This window comes from Hakea prostrata, chromosome 6 (genome assembly GCF_041222555.1).
Source record: "Hakea prostrata isolate BN-2017 chromosome 6, UWA_Hpros_2, whole genome shotgun sequence".
NCBI lineage: Eukaryota > Viridiplantae > Streptophyta > Magnoliopsida > Proteales > Proteaceae > Hakea > Hakea prostrata.
Genome location: NC_142605.1, coordinates 21,924,938 through 21,946,977, shown reverse-complemented (window position 1 = coordinate 21,946,977; position 22,040 = coordinate 21,924,938). Strand labels below are relative to the sequence as shown.

The window sequence follows — 22,040 nt, the reverse complement described above, 5'->3', positions numbered from 1 at the left end:
AAAAAAAAAAAAAAATAAATAAAATAGGGATAATTACTATTGCCCCCCTGTACTTTGATTTTATTACTAATGTATCCCTGTATTTTGCAAAATTACTAATCCAACCTTTAACTTTGTCTATAATTACTAATGCCCCCCTACTGTTAAGTTCCGTTAGTTCACTGATGATGTGGCATTTCCATATTTTTAAAAATCCCAAAATCCCTTTTACTTATCTCTTTCTTATTTCCCTTTTATCAAGTTCGTTACCCTTATTATTGTAGAGAAAATAATCATTCTGTTTTACTCTAAAAAATCACCAAATAAAGATAATAATTGAATAAAATTAAAATAGAAACCGAGAGGAGGAGATGATTCAACTCAAATTTGGCTATCCCTCTCGTTTCCTTCTCGGCAGATTTTGTGGTTTCGTCATGGTGGGTTAGTGCGGTTGTTTAACTCCCTGGGGGTTGTTCGTTCGTTTCCAATATTGCACTGTCCCCCCCCTTTGTGGTTTCCTTCCCTCGTTGCTGAGGGGGTGGGAACCAAATCGTTTGAATTTTGCCAATTTCTTTAATTCAAAATTAGTTTAGTGAGGTGGAACCAATATTTTTAAGTCAAAATAAATGAAGTTAGGGTAAAATTGACATTTAATCTGGTTTTTATAAATGGGGTAGTATCGTCTTTGGATTTCTTAATTTTAATGAAGGACTAAGTGGACATTACATATTCAAACTTACGGCTACTTCCCGTTTAGGAAGGGGGCCGTATTTTGTAGCGGGTTTTATTAGTTATCAGTATGGGGGCCGTTTTCCCAATAAAATATAATACAACAAGATAATAAACCAGTGTCCAGTCCAGGAACATATTTGAAGATGCAATTAAATAACGGTTTGTGAGATGTTAATTTTTCTAAGTAACTGGATTAAATGGCAGAGTCAATTGACTAGCCTCATAAAGGAAATTGGCAGCCCAAGGCGCATTCTCTTTTCAAAGCTAAAAGATCAAAAAGTAAATACCCAGGGCAACACGTGAAGATCCCAATGCAAATCAGTATCAAAAATGCATTTCTTCTTGTAATAAACTAAAACTCTATTGCAAGGAAAATGAAAGGAAATAGAATACCACATAAACTGGTACACTAAAACAACAGTGGGGCACAACCTAATCAGTTGTGCAATCACTAAAATACCCACATTGAACCAAAATGGTTTAAAATATCCAATACTTAATGAACATTCAATTATCAGATATTTCTTCAAGCAAATAATAATAAGAGGAATCGAGTTTCAGTTCTTTATCTATATTGTGTCCTAAAGTATCTCAAAACATGACAAATTTCAAAGCTTCCTCAAAAACACAACTAAAAAAAATAATAGGCAACACAAAATCCATGGTGAAAACATAACTGGAACCAACAAAAAGTAGGGGAAGAGAAATTAAATAAACCTGGAGAGCTAATATCCGATCTTCCACAGTATCTTTGACCGTTATCCGAGAAACAGTTACAGGCCGAGTCTGCCCAATTCTATGTGCTCTATCAACAGCCTGATCTTCAGTTGTTGGATTCCACCAGAGATCAAGCAGAAGAACATGACAAGCAGCAACCATATTCAGACCTAGATTTCCTGCTTTCAGTGACATCAACATAACTGTCACCTGGGAAATATTCAAAGACCACGACCACATCAGGAAAGTTAAGTGTAAAAGGCCTTCATTGTTATTCCCAAGTAAAGCAGCAAGCCCTAGATATGAAACATGTACATCAAACACAGTAAACAGCTAACAGATTGGTGTCAAATGCAGGGAAAATACAGACGAAAACACCAAAATTGCTGAGGAAATGCATGCTGATGCATCGTTCTCTTGTCCCCATTTTTATCAATTTTTGGTACACATTTCATATCCAACTAGTGGTAGTCCCACAAGCTCCAACGAAAGGACGTCGAGGAAAAAAAGATAATTAATGAATTTGCTTGGAAAATGACTGAAAAAACAGACCTTAAAACAGTGGAGAAAGTCGTCACAACTTCTTTTTATACACATTGAGTAAAAAAAAGGTTAAGGGAAATAAGAGGAGAGGATAAGGATTGAAGGAGTCAGAGAAGTCCATATATAGTCTTGTCCTTTGAAAACAAACACCATAAATTTTTTTGAAAAATATTTTTTTCCCTTTCTACTCTTTCACTGACAAATCAACCAACCAAAAACCAAAATATATACATACATAAGTAAATAATAATAATAATAATAATAATAATAATAATAATAATAATAATAATAATAATAATAAATAAAAATAAAAACCATTAACTATCACAGTACATTTTCAACACTTGTGTGATAGGAGCCAAACCTCTGGATCAGTGCTGAAATCTTTGACAGCCTTGTCTCTTAATGGAAGGGACATTGTCCCATCAAGTCTTCTATACTGCAAACAAGATTCATTCAATGCAATCTGAAGTAAGTCCAGCATGCTAGTCCACTGGGAGAAAACAATAGCTTTTACACGTCCTTCTATTTGAGGGCATGGGTGTACACATTGTACATCACTAGCATCAGAGAAACAAGAGTCTGAGCCTGTGGCTGGCAAAGTAGAAGGGATTGCACCGCAGCCCTGAGAACTGTTTTCTGAACTTGGATTATTTGATTTATTAAGAGACTGCAGAATTTGCATAGCAGCCTTAATTTTTGAAGAACTGTACACACTCTGTGGAGTAACAGATCTCTCAGCAACCTCAACAGAAATGGAATTTCTGTCCTTCTCATTAAAAATACAACTTCTTAGAGTTCTCCCAGAAAACACAATATTAGAACCTAGTGATTCTCTGCATTTATTTGCAGGACACTGGTTTTCATCGCCTGTTAAACATTCAGATACACACTGGTAGCAAAAGACATGGCTGCACATAGTAACAACAGCATCTTCAGGTGGGTCCTGAAAATAACCAAGTATTAAAAGAATCAGAGAGCAAGCTACACAATCTATAGCAGCTATTTTTTTATTTTTTATTTGTTTTTCATGATGTGAACGGTCCAGCAAAACAACTCCAAATACGAGATTTAGTTGGGAAGACAGTCCACAGAGATGGTTAACAGCAGAAAGAAATTCACTTCTGGAAAATTGAAATAAAATTCTTCAAAAAAAGAGAAACTAAGGTCTAAAAGTTATGGCACAGACCTATATTTTCAGGGAAAACAAAACAGTAACTGAAATCTTTGATAATTATCTGCTAATGTAATCAATTTATTTATGCTCACATCCAGAAAACTCTGAGAGAGCAATTGCTACAGGCACTGGTGACCAGTAAGCTATAGCCACAAAATAAAACAAAGACAACACGCACAGAATGGTGCAAACTTCCTCAGCAGGAATTTTCTTCAGATGGGAGGCAAAAGTTAGCTGCAATGTATAGATGGAGAATAATTACAAGAGTTGACGATGAGTCTTCTCTAATAGTGGAAATTTTCAGGCCTGGGAAGTCATAATGTGCAACATGTCAAACTTTTAGATGGTCAGGACCTACACCTTAGTAGGTCCAACCAAAAAATGTAAGTAGAGACTCAGATAGATCAGATGACTTTGATCAATCTGATCCAAGAAATATTCGTCAAAGCATTAAAAACTAGATATAAATATTTATTCATCATCCAAATCAATGATTAAGCTTGATATGTAAAACTATATATAAATATTTGAGGCAGTTACCAATAGTTTGCTGAGTCATCTATTCTTCGTAACTGTCCCATCAAAGAGCTCACTTTTTACTCTAGATCAGGATAAGTAAAATAAGGATTCTATAGAAGAGTTGAAAAGGATGGAAGGGACCAATGTGACAGAAGGAAAGGAGAGAGAGAAGAGGAGAGGATACGAGGAGGAGGAAGAAAGCAAACAAGGCAGCCTAGGGATGTAAAAGGTAAAAACACAAACCAAGAATAACAAAGTACACTTGTTACATAAACAAAAATACTCCCCCTCAGGTCGGATAACAAATGCCATACATTCTCAGGTCTCAGCTACAGGAGGACATTGGATTAGTGAGAGAATCAGAGAACGTCCCCTTAGTGAAGATATCACCCAACTGGTTGCCTGTATTCACGAAAGCAGTGCAAATTTATCCAGCATCAATTTTCTCCCAAGCAAAATGTAGATCCACCTCAATGTGCTTACAGGTCATGTTACATGGGGTTAAGCTGTAATTATAGCAACATTGTCATCACAAATTCACAGTCTAGCAACTTAGGTCTCAATATCAAACTGGCAACCTTCTCAAACATAGGAGTTTGCATACTCCATGAACCAGCACCCAAAATTCTGCAGTTAAAATTGATCCAACCATGACTGACAGTTTTTTGCTCATCTGACCAGGTTATAACCCATAAATGTGCAATAGCCAAATATAGACCTTGTGTCAGAAACGAAGCCTACCCAATCAGGATCAGTATAGCTTTTAGTTCTCAAAATGTGCATAGCATATAATGATCCTTTCTTGCGGTAGACTTCAAGTGCCAACGGAAAAGACAAACACGATCCAATGCCCACACCTGGGGACCATGCATGAACTGATTCAGTATCTCAAACATAACTGATATCTGAATGATTCAGAGTAGAAAAGCTTTCTAACTAATCTCTGCTCAATATATAAGCTTGTGTGTTAAACCCACATTTCTGTTCCTTTGACAGATCCAACACAAACTTCCTTCAAAAAATATTTGTCCTCTTTTCTGACCAAGATACTTCAATAACGAAGAAATATTGCAAGGAACAAAAGTCCTAATCTCAAACCAATGGGCTAAGACTTGAGTTCCTTTATTTATTTTTTTTGCTTTTCTATGATCTCCTTCTGGTCATTTTTAGTTGCCACAATATCATCCACAGGCCCAATGAGAGATGTGATGGAACCACCGCCTGCTTGGGTAAATCAATTATGATCCACCTGACACTAAGTGTATCCAAACTTTAAAATAGCTTGTCTACACCTTTAAAACCAAGTTTTAGAGACTAGTGAATGTCATATAGAAATTCTTCACAAGATATACTTTTTTTTTTGGGGGGGGTTGGTTGGTTTGCATATATAGTGACAGTCCTCTTCCAATTCCCTACAGAGAAAAGCATTTTTTTCACATCTGGTTGGTCAAATGGCTAGTTTCTATTGGTTGCCAATGATAAAAGGGCCCTTATAGAGTTGTGTTTACCCACAGGAGTAAATTTTGCTAGATAGTCAAATCCGCACATTTGATTATATCGTTTGGCCAACATCTGCCGTTATATCTCTCAACAGTACCATTTGATTATTACTTGATTGAGCATACCCATCTAGATCCAAGTAATGGAAGAAAATTCGATCGAAATTTCGATTGAAATGCCTGCAAAAATCCAATCGAAACGAAATGTAGTAGTAGGCACGAAATGTATCCATATCGTTTCTTCGGAATTTCGGTCGATACGAGTCGATATTTTGGCCCGATACCATATCGGGCCGAAACGACACTTCCACAGGTTATAAAATACCCAAAATCGAGTCATTTTTGACATTTCGAGCGATATCGCCCTCTGCATTTCAACCTCATTTTGAAATTTTTGTTGATTTCTCTTGCTTTCATCCCATTCAGTTCACCCACGCGACACATGATTCAAACCATACTGGAGCTGCATCTCGAGGCAAAAATGTTTCCTCTACATATTCGAGTTAGGGGAAGGGGAGACAGCATGGCTAGAGCATAGATGACACGCCATCATATGGGTCCTACCGTCCATCCGATGCCGAGAGCTTGGTGGGATCTATGAGATCGATGAGCATTGATGATGCTAGAGACTCCACCTCCAGAGGATCCGGATGGCATAGGCCTGCGAGGTCCTCATATGATACTGCTGTGGAGAGTATTGGTTCTACCGAGTCGACTTATGGTTATGGTCCTTATGGACCATATGGTGTCCCTCCTGGCCATCAGATTTAGGGTCAGGCCAGTCAGCCACGACTGGAGCCTTATGGTTATGGAGCGGCCTATGGAGCTTATGGTGTCCCTCCCACTGTCGATTATCGAAGTCAGCCACTGCGACCTTATCAGTATCCTTATCCTTCTCCTGAGAGCCAGGGGCAGGGTGCTCTTTCATTTGTTGAGCAGATCTTCCACACTATTCCACAACCACAAGGCCCACCACCACCAGTTCCTTTGGAGATTCACAACTTCCCACCGTTAGGGAATCTTATGCATGTGGATCAGGCCACATACAGAGGTGCAGTTCTTGACTATGTCCAAAACTATATGGGGCGGGGGCAAACATCATGGGAGTTATATTGTCATTTGTATGGGGTGCCGACGGAAGAGGGAGACCTTGAGGCTTGAATAGAATAGACTTGTAAGTAATAACATTCCAGCTTCTTCTCTGATTCATGTACTAATGTACTATATACTTGGAATGTTGGATGTTAAATTTTCAGTAGTTTTTTAGTAAACAAGTAGTTTTATAGTGTTTATTATGCTTAAAATAGCTAGTATGCAAAAATCCAAATCAATTTGAGTGCATTTGAGGCTCGAAATTGAGTTTTCAAGAATTAGGAAAAAAGTATTCAGTTTCGGTCGAAATTTCGACCGAAACCTCGAACCCGAAATTTCGACCTTTTCCAAATTTCGACCTTTTCCAAGGTCGAAATGTTCATTTCGATCGAAATTTTTACCTTGGATCCAACTATAACTCTCCTCATTAAAAGATCATCAAGTTTTCAAGAACAGTTCTTTTCCAGGCCATCATTTCCTCACTCATATCTCTCGTCCACTTTATGCCAGACATGGCTTCGGTAGCATTCTTGGGAGGGGATGGAGGAAGAGCAACTACACAGTCAACACCTATACGATAGTGAGCATCTTTGGAGAAAAACTCTCTATATCAGTACAAACCGTCATTTCCTTTCAAAAAACAATAGGAATATTGTTGGAAGAATTGGAGAATCCTGATCTGTGACTGAAGGACATAGCAGGAGCTCTATTTAAATAGAAAACTTACCAAATACAAAACAAATCAACTCTTCCCAGTGTGGGAATTTTACAAGAAAAATAAAATCCTAGTAAATCTACTCCCAATAAGGAAATAATAGACAAGGAAAGTACTAACTAAATCTAACCAAATTACCCAGGCTTTCAACACTCCACCCTTAAGTTGGAGCATAGATATTTACCATGCCCAACTTGCCAATGATACTACTAAACACCTTGGTACTCAAGCTCTTTGTAAGCACATCAACCCACTATTTGTCTGAAGTAACAAAAGTGATACAAATCAACCTAGCCTCAATCTTCTCTTTGATGACATATCTGTTAATCTCCACATGCTTGATCCTATTAGGTTGTACTGAATTGTGGACTATGGTGATTGCTGACTTACTATCTGAGTAAAACTATATAGAAACCTTCAAATCTGACCCAATTTCCTAAAGCAACCCTTTCAGCCATAGTACCTCACAAATTCCCTGAGCAATTGCCCTAAATTCGGCCTTGACACTGGATCTTGCAGCCACAGCTTGTTTCTTCTTCAATTCACTAAGTTACCTCACACATACACACAGTATCTAGAGGTAGACCTCCTGTCATCTAGACATCTTGCTTAGTCTGCATCTGTATATGCCTCAATCTTCAATATCCATGAGCTGAAACAAAAGTCCCTTTTCCAAGATTGGCTTTTAAGTACCCTCAAGATACGATACACTGTGTCCAAGTGAAAGGAGAAGGGATCATGCATATACTGCCTAACAAGACTGAATGCAAATGTGATGTCTGGCCTAGTATGAGACAAACAGATCAACTTTCCTACCAACTTCTGATACCTCGTCTTGTCAACTGGTTCTCCCTCTTTTGCCTTTAAGTGTAGGTCAGGCTCAAATAGGAGTTTTAGCATGCTTACACCCTAGCATCCTAGTTTCCTCAAGAGGATCCAAAGTATACTTCATCGGAAAGAGAGATATACCACTGGCAAAATATGCCAACTCTAGCCTTAGGAAACATCTGATCTTCCCATATCTTTGATCTCAAATTCATTCCCAAAAAGGTTTTCAATGTTGAAATATCATCCTCGCTACTACCTGTGATCACACTCTCCTCTACATATACTAAAAGCACAGTAGTGTGGGAACCATCTCTCTTGATGAACAAAGTGTGGTCTGCATTGCTCTGCTTATAGTCATTAGAGATCATGGCCTTATCGAAACTTCTGAACCATGCTCTTGGAGAATGCTTCAGCCCATACAATGCCCCCCTCAACTTGCACACTTTCTCATGAGTCTTAGTAGTAGAATACCCAGGTGGCACATCCATGCACACCTCTTCTTGGAGTTGCACATCTAATTGTTGTAGACTTAACCCTTTATTCACTGCATATGAAAGAATAGTCCGAACTGTGTTCATCTTGGCAACAACAAAAAATATCTCCTAGTAGTCAACGCTATAAGTCTGAGTAAAGCTTTTGGCCACCATTGTTATCTTATACAGTTGTACCTCTCAATAGTCCCATTTGCACCCAATAGTCCACTTTGCTGCCGGCAAAGTCACCAATTCCCATGTTTTGTTTTTCTCCAAAGCTCACATTTCCTCATCCATAGCTTCCTCCCAGTTTGAGTGAGATAAAGCTTATTGCCAAGTTCAGAACAAAAGTAAAGGACAAGGAGAAAGTAAAACTTTGAAATTCTGGGGATAAGGACTTATATGAAACATAATTGGAAATAGGATGTTTGATGCAAGTCCGTGGATGCTTTCTTAATGCAATTGGTAAGTTCAAAGCAAAATCAAAAGAAAGGTAAGAGACAAGCTTATTTAGAGGAACAGATTCTTCAGGACTAGGAACTGAAGCTTCCAATCGGCTTGGGGTCACTTGCTGCTTTGTTTGATAGGTCTTCAGAGGTCTAGGCTCCCCCTACACATCATCCACCAAATGTTTCTATCCAATCACTCCCAAAGGAGGATCATTTGCATGAATCTTAGGAGAAATATTGAAAGGAGGATCATCTAAAGGAACCTCAAAAGAAATAATCAACACTGGAAATCTTCATTAATACTCACCCCTGAAGAGGTGTATAAGGTAAAAAAGGAACCTGTTCCTGAAACACAACATTCATAGAGACAGAGAAACGACGAGAACCAGGATGATAACAGTTGAACCCCTTCAGTGTAGGAAGATAACCCAAAAAAATGCACCTTAACCCACGAGGGTCCAACTTACCATAAACGTGGTGGTTTCAGACAAACACAACACAACCAAAAACCTTAGGTGGTACTGTAAAGGCCACTATCAATAAAAGAACCTCAAAGGAGCAGCACTGGTTTAAGACTCGGCATTTGGTTGATCAGATACGCTACAGTAAGAACCGCATCACCCCAAAAATGAGGAGGCACACGCATAGTAAACATAAGAGAATGTGCTACCTTAAAAAGATGTCTATTCTTGCGTTTGGCAACCGCATTTGAGGTGGAGTGTCGACGCAACCAATTTAGCGTATTATGCCATGGTCCGCAAGGTAAGAAGGAAATGCTCCAACCAAGTATTTAGTCCCATTGCGATGGGTTTGAAGATGGAGGTTGGGTGTTTCAAGGATGTTTTTGGTTGTAGGCGACGAAGTTTTTTCTTCTCCTCTTTTTTCTTTTATTTTCTCTTATGCTTTGTGATTGAGTGAAAGGATGAAAAGAGGTTGGTGCTTGTTGTAATGTGAATGTTTTCAACCAGTGCTCAATGATGGATAAGAGATGGCTTTGATACCAATTAGAAGAATTCTGACTTGTGTCTAAAGGACATAGCAAGAGCTTTATTTAAACAGTAAACTTAGAATACAAAACAAAAGAAATCTTCCCAGTGTGCGAATGTTACAAGAAAAATAAAATCCTAGAAAATCAACTCCCAATAAGGAAATTACAGAAAAGGAAAATACTAACTAAACCAAACCACCCAGGTCTTTCAACAAATATATACTCAGAAGGACAGGGAGGAGTATCACTTCTTAGGTATGTAAAGCATAGGATGAGGGCCAAAGGGATATGATTAACTATGGGGGTTGATTATCAAAAGTAGTGGCAATGGGTCATGGTTAGCCGTATAGGGCTGATTACCATAAAACATTTTGCATGTGTAGCCTAGTTGAATTCTATAAGAGTTCTTATTGTCTGCACTTGCAAGTCAAGAATGGCCTCCCTACATTAAGTTGATGCAAAAAAATGCCTTCCTACAAAGCAATCTAAAAGAAGAGTTGCATTTGCAAACTACCTCAAGATTCAAATCTCACAAAGCTGAGGGCAAGGTATGTTGTCTCCAGAAGTCACCATGATTCTAAAATTACCACAAGCTTGGTTTGATCGATTTGAACAAGCATGGCAAAATATGGATACATCACATCTCATTCACTAAAAGGGAAAAAGTAAACTGACAACACTTAATTGTATATGTTAATAAAATGGAGGTAACATTTAATGATGAGCAGGAATTGAGAAAAATCAAGATATTTGAACCTAACAGTTTAGATACACGAGCTGGGTACCTTGGAATACTACTCAGGAATTAAGGTATCAAGGCAAGCCAAGGTATCTAACCAAATTTTTTAGAAATATCTTATGATATCTAACTAAAGATGAGGCAGAAATTAATGTAGATTGAGGTGAATTAGTCACGAAACCAATACCAAATTTATGAAATTACAACTTTGTTGACGGGATTCTAGAAACCTAGAGAAGCAAGAAACAATCAATAGATTCAGTGAAGCAGTAGAGATTAAGTGTAGCTCATGAGAAGTGTGAACCATTGTGCCTGAAAAAGTTGATCCGAGAATTGGAGTTTGAGCATAAGGAGATTGTATTATGACAATAAAGTAGCTATCAGTATAGCAAACAGTCCAATTCAACCCAACTACCCAAACATATTGAAGTTGACCGGCACCTCATCAAGGAGAAACTTCAATCTAGATACCTCTAGATACCATTCATGAGAACAAGGAGAGAAAGTGATAGATATCTTGACCAACGAACTGGCGTCCTCACATTATATTCATTCACTTAAGATATTAATCATAAATAAGTGAATGCCCCCCCCCCCTCCCTTTCTTTGAATCCTATAAAAACAAATTTTCAAAAGGATAAGAGCCACACACACCCCCCCTCCAAAAAAAAAATCTTAATCATACAAGAGCTAGTGAAGGAGTAGCTCCGGTAAGAGATAAGCGACGAGAATGTCGTGTGAGGTGGCATGTCATGTTCAATGGAGGCTTGTAAATGCCCCTGTATGATTAAGTGATTTAATCCATATTGAAGGAATTAGACGAGTGAGGGGCAAACCTAAGATGACCCTAAGAGAAGTGGTGAAAAAGGATATGCATAGGTTAGGCGTTACAACTAATATGGCCTTAAACAAATTTAATTGGAAGGCAAGAATCCATGTAGCCGGCCCCATTTAGTTGGGACAAGACTTGTTGTTGTTCTGTAACGAGCCACGCCCCCCCCCCCCCCCTTTTTTTTTAGGAACTAAAACTGGATTTTTAACAATAGTTGAAATTTTGAACTTTCTAATGGGGGATTTTTTCCCCAATCTAAAAATTCCATAAACCTTAATATGGTAAAACAATGCTAAAAGCTAAAAGTGCAGTAAAATATTCATTTGTTTTGATAGAAAATTAATATTCATGCAACTTTGAAAGCATTTGTGCACATCAATAGGCTTTCATAAGAACATAATTCATTCAATATAAATAGATTTAAGCAATCATGACTTTGATTCATAGCTGGTTTTGTGCTTCACCTAATATAAAATGTCTCATGCAGCTTCTTGAGAAAGAACCATTTCTCTAAATTTAGAGCAATTTAGGCTCTCTTTGGCATAATTTATATTTATGTTTATGACCTATTTATCAATAATCAATTTTCATTTGGTTACTATTAGACATAATATATATTACATAACAAGAAAAAAGTTGGGCACCATTGGATGATAATATATTATGTATCATCAGTTTGGTTTTGAGTTGGTTGTGGTTTACCTTGTAAAATATATGTCGGCTTTAGAATTGGTTTTGGCTTCCTTCTATTGGTTTGGGCAAGTTTGGGCAAGTTTTGACTTTTGATATACCTAAAATATTGTTAAAGTGGACATTGGAGTAATGTGAAGGTTGGAGAGAGAAAACAAAGTTTTTAATAGTTTTGCTATTTACTATTTTACCCCTACTTAAATAGTAATACTGGACATGTTCATTAATGGTACCTATATAAACAAAAATTAACAGTCTATAGTAATAAATAAGCCCTCAATCTACTTATGAATCTATGCTTAAATCAATTTATTTTAATGAGACAAGAGTCATCAACATATCAAATATATCTATTTATGCTTGTAGGTCAAACAATCATAAATTTAAACTGCACCAAAGAGAGCCTTAGATACTTACAGATAAGATCATATAAACAAAGAACAATATAAACTAAATTTGAGACTAGGTATACCAAGACAATGACCAATTTCAAGAATGGTATAAACCAAATGTATGTTTTATTGTTTTGTCTGTTTTAAACCTCCAACTGTCTGCTTCTTTAGTTCTTCTGTTTTCCAGTTCTACGTTGAGTCTTGATGACTTTATGTAGCTTTATATTGATTTCTTTTTATAACAATGTGGATTAATGCTGATTTTTGATGACTTGAGGTGGTGGATTGATGTTGCTATTTGAAGACTTGATGTGGCTTGATATTGAATGCGACTTAATCATGATTTTTTATGACCTAAGATGGTGGATTTATGTGCATTTTTTACAACTTAATGTGGCTTGATAATGTTATTTGGTGATGTATGGTATATAATGTAGCATATTGAATAATATTAGTGTTAGTGTATACAGTTATGTTGCCCTTCCCTAACAGTTCTAACCTTTAGGTGAAATAGTAGCTTATATAGTATTTGACCTGGAAGGTCATGTGCTCCCCTTGGGAAGTGCACCGGAAGGCTTTTTATTGAAATTGCTTCTCCCTAGGTGCCATGTGATCTTGGACTACATGTGCACCGGAGGGTTGATTTATACATTTATGTTACCCTTCCAGCCTTCCCTGACCATTCAGTCAAACCCTTGTTAACAGTTAAGAGAATAGGAAAACAGAAAATAACATTGGCGCGCCTTTAAGCACCTAGGCAGGGCACCTTGTCGCGAAGTGCTAAAGCACCCCTCACCACCTTGGGTGACCTTGACAATAATGGTTCAACACAACACAACAAAACTTAACTTTTTCTGATAATAAATTTTGAAAGGTTTAATATCAATTTGGCTGGGTGAATATACCAGCTGGTGTTCTTTCATAAGCAGTGGAACAGCCACATTAAAACTTCAACTAGATTACAATCCAAGCTCTTTTAAACTCTGAATATACAACAACAACAACAACAACAACAACAACAACAACAACAATAAGCCTTGTCCCAACTAAATGGGGTTGGCTACATGGATTCTTGCCTTCCAATCAGTTTTGTTTGAGGCCATGCTAGATACAAGGCTTAAGCTATGCATATCCTTTCTCACCACTTCTCTTAAGATTATCTTAGGTCTGGCCCTAACTCTTCTAATTCCTTCAATCTGGATTATATCACTTCTCCATATAGGGGCATTTACAGGTCTCCGTTGAACGCGGTCGTGCCAACTCAAATGACTTTCTCAAAGCTTGTCATTTATGGGAGCAACTCCCAAACCAATTCTAATATGACCATTCCTTATCTTATCCTTCCTAGTTTTGCCACTCATCCATCTTAGCATCCTCATTTCTGCTACACTGAGTTTATTTATGTGATTCTTTTTAACAGCCCAACACTCTGAACTATACATCATAGCTGGTCGAACGACGGTCCTATAGAAATTTCCTTTAAACTTTAATGGAATACATCGATCACACAAGACCCCGAACGCACCTCTCCCCTTCATCCACCCTATTTTAATTCTTTGGAAAACATCATCCTCAATATCACCTCTTTTATTTATGATTGAACCTAGGTACCTAAAACAAACGCTCTGAGGAATCTCCTTATCATCAAGTTTCACCACCTCATCGTCTGCCCGATCATGAATAAAGTGACAAACTAAATATTTTATCTTCGTTCTACTTAATTTATAGCCTCTTGATTCTAAAGTTACTCTTCATGATTCTAACTTGGTATTAATCCCTACTTGAGTCTCATCTATCAACGCAATATCATTAGTAAAAAACATACATCAAGGGACCTCGTCTTGAATGTCATCGGTTAATTCATCCATTACAAGTGCAAATAAATATGTGCTTAAGGTTGATCATTGATGTAGTCAACTGTAACTGAGAATTCATTACTTTTATCCCCCCACAACTCTTACACGTGTCACTAAACCATCATACATATCCTTAATTATGTCCACATATTTACTTACAATACTTCTTTTCTCTAGTACTCGCCAAATTAAAGCTCTAGGAACTTTATCACAAGCTTTTTCTAGGTGAATAAATCCCATATGAAGGTCTTTCCTACACTCTCTATACCTTTCCATAAGTCTCCTAATTAGTTAAATAGCCTCCATTATAGATCTTCCCAACATAAATCCAATTGGTTCTCCAAAATTGTGATTAAGTGTCTCAAACGAGTTTTAATTACTCTCTCCCATAATTTCATAGTATGGCTCATTAGTTTAATTACAGGTTTGAATATCTCCTTTATTTTTGTAAATTGGAACCACAATGGTACTCCTTCATTCATCTGGCATTTTCATTGTGCTTATTATCTTATTAAACAACTTAGTCAACCAAACTAGCCCGTAGGTTCCTAAGCTCTTCCATACTTCTATTGGAATTTCATTAGGACCTTGTGTCTTGCCTAGTTTCATCCTCCTTAGTACTTCTTTTACTTCGGACATCGAATTCTCCGTATATATGTTCAAAAATTGGTGCCTTAGTGAATGGTGTAATCGTCCGAATCACAAGTGCTTGAATAGCAACAATTAATTAACTCAAGGTTCCAATGACAATCCCATTAATAAAAAAAATGCCTAGCAAGCAAGTAAGACATTGTTTTATTGAGAATCATCTACACAAAGTTCAAAGAAAAATATCCCCGAATGAGGTCAAAAGTTCTCTGGTTTTCTGCCGTAAAAAACAATCAACACCTTGGGCATTAGAATCCTAGATCATTAGAAAGTAGCCAATTTCAAATCATTTATTTACATATACAATACAAGCAAATGGCCATATCAACTTTTATAAGAGTTAAAATACAAATATGAATAAAATAGTATTAGCAGACAAAAATTGCGAGATCCTATAAATAAATATAAGTAATAGAACATACCCCGCATACACCACAAATTGCCAAAGAAGCTTCCAAGAGATTTAATAAATTGACCAGCACATCCTTGGGGAGCTTCCTTGCCATCTCTAAGGAAGCTTTTCCAACAGGATCTGAGCGATATTCTTTCACAAGGAGAGGATGATCACAAGCTTGGCGGAGACGCAAGAGCATTAACAGAATATTTGCATAATTCTGATTCACTGTGCCAGCAGCTGCATATTCCTGAAAAATAATACTCTTGTTGTTTCATGGACTGACTACAGACAAGGAAATTTCTTTAATAATTAATACATATCTCATGAAAATGAGGGGGGTCAGATACTAATATCTGATTGTTCAAGTGTCCACAAGCAATATAATAGATTCAATGTCATCTATCATGTATAAATAGTATTTTCTTTTTCATAATACATTGTAGGGAAATCTTTTTTAAAGCAGAATACTAAAAATATACTGGGACGACTCAAAAAAACTTAATTCTTAGATCATACTCCTAAACTAATCATATATTAACTTGAACAAAAACTAACATGTATTGATGGGTCAACTATCAAAAACTCAAGATTTAAGGAACAATACACATATCTTCAAATGAGCTTCAATCCACCTTGATCCAACAAATGGGAGGAAGAATAACAAAAGAGTGGAGGGATTTGAGTGAAGAATAGAGGTTTGAAGTCAAAAATCAGTTTGGAAGCTCAAACCTGTCGAAACTTTAGAGACGATCGAGAAGAGATCTATGAAACTTGCAAATCTTGGTCAAAACCTCTAACTCGTTAAGGAAATTGTCCGAAATGGCCCTTCTCAGTCGAATTCCCTTAACAACTCGTCTCAATTTTTTCTAGGAAATTGTCCGAAATGGCCCTTCTCAGTCGAATTCCCTTAACAACTCGTCTCAATTTTTTCTAGGGGTGTAAACAGATCAGATTTGGATCGGATAGTAGTAATACCATATCCGCATCCTATTATATTTGGACAGATTCAAATAATATCCTATCAGTTTTGGGACGGATTCAGTCAGATTCAGATGATAATGGGAGAATTATTTCTTAAGTAGATTCTTCTAAATGGGCTTGAATACAAATTTAATACAAGTTTTCGACTACCTGTTGACATCTACCATTTTGTTTGTGAGGCTAGGTTTGAAATTTAAGAATTTAGCAACTTCGGTAGTTAACTTAGTAGAAAATTTAGAAAACTGTCACATATCTGAAGTAAAAAATTATAAAAATAGAAAAATAAATCCAAACAACTAACTTAATCGGATAATTTAATCGGCCGGATAATAATTGGTAAGAAAGGGGCATACCATATTCTCATCCTATTAGTAACCGGACGGATTCGGATACTGCTAAACGGATGCGGATGCGAATTCGGGAGTGGATTTCGGTTATCCATTTATACCCCTAGTTTTTTTCTAAAACCGAGATTTCGGTGACAATAAATCTTGGCTGAAATTGAACTATGGCAGGAAACTAGGGCGACAAGAAATCTCGGCCAAACTTGAACTATGGCGGGAAACCAACTAGGCAGACAATCCTAAAAACAATAATAAAAGACTAATAAAGCTTCAACTACATTAGTTTATAAAGCATCCCTTTACATCTGAAAATAACAGAAGACTAATTTCTATCATAATCCTTGACTGCCCTTGAAATTTGTTAAACACTCTGCTCTCTTTTTCCATTAGGAGACTCCAGATGCTTAAGAGATCACAGAATCCCATCCAAATCACATTCTTGTCAACTCACTTCAGAATAAAACACTTGACCTCTCGTACAAACTAATGGCTAGGCAGAAGGCTTTGAAAGTTCTCATCCATTGAGTCTTGTGACCTTGAGGGAATGGAACAGGCTACCAATATCGACAAGTTAAACCATCTGTTCAAGTGAGTGTCAACCATAGAAGAAAATTCGACCGAAATTGTCGAAATTTTGGTCAAAATGTCTGCATTTTTAAAAAACGAAACGAAATTCCAATTATTTTGGAAAAGTGTCAAATTTCGACCGAAATTTCAGAGATTTCGACCATTTCAACCAAAATTTCGACATTTCAGCATTCCAACTTGTTTTTCCTTAATTTTTGTTGATTTCTATCCCATTTTCACCTAATTTCCCCTACTCCTTTGCCTTTAAACACCACTTTTGCTCATTTTTTTTGCCTCCAAACACCTCTTAAGCCACAACAGCTACAAAGGAAACTCCGGCAACAATAGAATGTGAAGCATGAGCCACACCCAACAGTTCCAAACTTCCCCTTTTTTTATTTTTGTTTTGTTCATGCCTTAAATGATCTTGTATTGCCTTGAAATTAATATATGTTTAGCCTAAGACTATGATCTATGATTGTGTTTTGTTAAAACTTATCTTTTTATTATTTGCTACCATTTTTTCATTTTTTTTATTTTAATAATTATTTTTTAAAATTATGTATTTTTATTTTTTGTATATATGATATATAGGCTTTAGCTTAATATATTTGAGACACCATCACTTGATCTAGTCGGTCATTTTATTTTATTGACTTATTGTATATGTAACCATTCTACCAAACAATTCATGTATGTTGTTGATTTTATGCATGTATGCAATACAGTTCGCACTTGTCGGAACCAGTCATTTGTTAGTATACTTGAATGATAAATTTAAATGGTTTTTTTTTTACAAAATACTAGTTCCATTGTGTTTATTATGCTTGAAATAGGTAGTATACAAGAATCCAAATCATTTTGAGTCCATATCCCCCCCCCCACACCGCAGAGGAGACGGGGGGGCGGGGGGGGGGGGGGGGGGGGCCCGCGCCGCCCCCCCCCCCCCCCCCCCCCCCTCTCCCTCTCTCTCCCCCCCCCCCCCCCCCCCCCCCCCCCCCCCCCCCCCCCCCCCCCCCCCCCCCCCCACCCCCTTTTACTCTTACATTTTTTTTTTTTTTGTCAAACTCAACCTCACACCCCCCCCCCCCCCCCCCCCCACAACACCAACAAAAAACACACCCCCCCCCCCTTTTTTTTATAACTTTTTTTTATTATTTTTTTAAAATTTTTAATTGGGTTTTTTTTTTTTTTTTTTTTTTTTGGAAGTTTAGTTTTTTTTTTCTTATGTATGTTTTCTTGTTGACATTTTTGTTTTTTGATGTATTTGATACACATGATTCATAATGCCTTAAGGTTTTATATTACATGTTATAAACCTTGCATTCTCTAATCTGAAGTTCCAATTTGGGTCAGACTTAGAAATCATACTTAGGGCTGTCCCATCCAAGGCCACTAGTTTGTTCAAAAGGCATCAAATAGGCTAAAAACCAAGTTTTAGCCTACGGGACCTTTTGCAAAGTCAAAATGTCGAGATCTCGTTTTTCATGGTGCGAGATCTCCGGGAGTCTTCCACCATGTTGGTGTCAACCATTGAAATACAATCTAAAGTAAGCAACATTTACATGAGGCAACCAGCCAGCAGACACTAGTAATTAATTGGTCAGAATAAGCTCATTATTACTAGTTAAGACATCAAGAGCTACTTAAGATAAAAATTCTAACACTACGCATTTTAAGTATTGGTTTCCCAAAGCTATTATAAACTAGCTGATGCAAACAACAAATTTGCTAATGACAGATCTATGATCGTAGCCATGAAGAGTATAATCCAGGTTGGCTAAATTAAGATCATTAAAAAGAGAGTGAGAGCATCATGAATACCTTGAACTGCGAACGTGAATCTGCTTCTAGGTTTAAATAGAAAGCCCTTTCCTCAGTAGAGAACTCCACCTTTGTCAAGAATACTGATTTTGGTGGCAGATTAATGATAGGCTCCCCATCAAGCAGCGTATCTATAACAAAATTATCCAAAATCAGTGCAGCCAAGCTATGAGCATGATCAAAAGTACAGGATCTGCTATGAAATATAAGTCAAATACTACACGACTGCATCACTCAATTGTACAAAGATTTTATTCTAGAATGAATGAGAGAATATGGCATCAGTTTCTACATGAAATTCAATAGCTACAACCTGTCACTAAGCTTATCCTATTGCTGTTTTGTCATCTTCACTGACATTTTTGTGCATTCTAGCCTTCCAGGATGATGTCAATCGTCTGCAATTACTTCTGAGGCCTACTTAAAAGAGTTCATGATGCATTTAGTGATGCTGTGAAACCAGCATCCATCCCCCTATCACATGGTTATTTTATCTTCTGAAACGAACCTGAAGTACAAGTAATGAGGACCAGAAAAGTGGGAAAAAAGAATAAAAAAGAGAAAATGAGGAGAAGAGAGGAACCCTGAGAAGAATCAGAATTGCAAGGGGAGGGACAAGGAACTGCAAAAGAAAAAAAGGGTTGGGGAAAAGAGCAAATCCATGTCAAGCTTCTAACCATCCTTTTCTATTTCTCAATACCTTAATTATAAGCATACAGATAATAAAAGAAAAGCAACTGGATAAGAAAACAATTATGCTAGGACTCTTAACAATTTAAAGTAACTAAACTATTCCTATATATCCTTAACCAAATTAACAAATCTGCTTACTTAATTATCCCAATCAATTCCAAACATCCACTAAACTAAAATCCACATTTGGATCTGGTTCTCGATTTGCTTTCCCGAACAGATCTGGGTTGGTCCATTTCTGTGCTGCATAAAATTTACCGTAGTTTATAAAATTTCTGTGCTGCATAACCTCAACCGAGAATTCTATATAGTGAAAAGATCAGCATTCATAAACATCGGCTTTGATGGGCCAACGATCTAATGCTATTCATGATCAACCTCAATGATGTAGTGGGTTTACGATAACAACAGCAAAAATGAAATTTATTGGACAACAAACTAAAACAAGTAGTGTGATGTATTGTGTGCAATGATAGGTGGTGAGGGCTAAACTTGGAATCTGATAAAGACAAAATAGAATTAGAGAAGAGGGAAGGACAATGCTGGGAAGTAAAAAATAAAACTCAGGAAGTGAAAACGAAAAAGATCAAATTATAATAAGTATAGGATAGGGACCAATTTTGGGAAACAAAAATTGAGATGAATAACAAGCAAGAATGATGGGGAGAGAGAGAGAGAGATTGGACTAACGTCCAACAAACTCTGGAGTTTCAGCGGAGAATCCAGTGGGAGTTCAACAAGGGAATCTCCAGCTCATGATGTCTGCAACACTAAAGATGAGGGATGTGAACCACAGTGACAACTTCAGAAACCAGGCATGATGATGGAACACCAAAAATGGTTTACTTATATCTATGTTGGATTTCTTGTAGATGTATCTAGCAACAATACACTTATACAGCAGCTCTGGTTAATTTCCCAGCTGAAATCAAGCAAAAACTGCAAGTTCCAGAAGTTGAATTTGCATGAGCAAAAAACAATGTGCATAGAACAAGTTCTGTCAATGTCTCGGAAGGTCTAGTGACTCTTGGTTGAGTTGGAAAGTTCTATAATTTGGTTGAACTGTTGGTTGATTTGATCTAACTTTTTGGTTTAGCATGTCATCTCGTCACATTACCAAGACTGCTATTACCGACTACCAATCTATTTCCGAGATCTAAGCAACATCCTGAGCTATGATAATAATAAAACAAACACAGCTGAATAAGAAAAAATTGTATTAGGATTTTAACAATTTAAAATTAACTTAATTTATTCCTTTATATCTCCCCACCCCAAATTAAAAGATCTACTTACATAATTTTCCAAATAAAATAAATGATAAAATCTCAAACTTCCACTAGTCTAAAATCTATTCTGCAGACCCGCTTCTTGATCGGGGTTCCCAAATGGATTTGGGTTAGTCCAAGGCTTTGATGCATCGATAATCAGCTTTGGTCTTCCATCAGATATTTGGATGTAAAAGAGGGAAAGATGTCCCATGAGGACATTCACATCTTCATGGCTAATGAGCTGGCCAGGGAAGGTGTCTCGAGGAGTACATATACATGTCTAAAGTCCTCTTTGAGATTTTAGGTTTATTTCACACCTCAGTAAGTTCTACCAATAATTACAAAGTGAGCGTAGGACATGGAAAGTTGAGATTTGCAGTACTTATCTGACTAATAAGCTGGACAAAAGGAAAGTAACTCAGCTACAATGGAACTCTTCTTACAATCCAGGTCCGATGTGGCAAGAGAAATGCTTTGGATGATAAGACACTATTTGTGTGGTATACACTAGTCCAACTAAGATTTTAAGCAGAGGTGATGCAGATCGAACCAGGGTTGGGCTGTTTTCCTTTGGAATAGATAGTTGTTGGGCCTTTGTCCTAAGGTTTGTAGCCATGGGCTGAAAATTGATTACCTAGGCTAAGTAGGAAGATGGCTTACAAATTAGTTTAATTTCATTTTAGAGGTCATGTAACCAGTTAAAAGTTAGATGACTCAAGTAAAAACAGTTCGGTCAATTTAAGTTGCAGTATTTTAGTGTTTACACTGACTAGTTTCATCCACTCCATATAGGGATAGAACCTGTAATTTCACTGATACAACCCCCAGGTAATGTGCTCATTGTGGGAAAATGAAATTATATTGAGGAATAAAATTTTGCATTGAGCAAACTTGAATAGCCTTTGTTCTCTACAGGAGATAGTTCTCTCATCTCCAAAGTCAAAAATCCAGGTAACTGATGGTGCTGGATGTTTAAAGCTCAAGTGTTGGTTTCCCTTCTAGTTGAAGTCCAGGAGGAAGTTGGCTGCTAGGTGTTTAGAGTCCTAGTTCTTTTCTCTGACTGTGGAATCAGTCTGCTACAGAGATCTGCCCTAG

General features: G+C 37.1%; 1 protein-coding gene across 1 annotated transcript in view; it reads right to left on the bottom strand.

Annotated features, from left to right (window-relative positions):
- LOC149012611 (helicase-like transcription factor CHR28) overlaps positions 1-22,040 on the bottom strand; it is a 39,166-nt gene that overhangs the window by 3,211 nt on the left and 13,915 nt on the right. Inside the window, exons 7-10 of the mRNA XM_089159861.1 lie at positions 18,982-19,112; positions 15,291-15,512; positions 2,336-2,917; positions 1,429-1,638 (exon numbers count right to left, since the gene is read on the bottom strand). Coding sequence (XP_089015987.1) covers positions 1,429-1,638; positions 2,336-2,917; positions 15,291-15,512; positions 18,982-19,112 — 1,145 coding nt within the window. The remainder of the gene's footprint in view (positions 1-1,428; positions 1,639-2,335; positions 2,918-15,290; positions 15,513-18,981; positions 19,113-22,040) is intronic.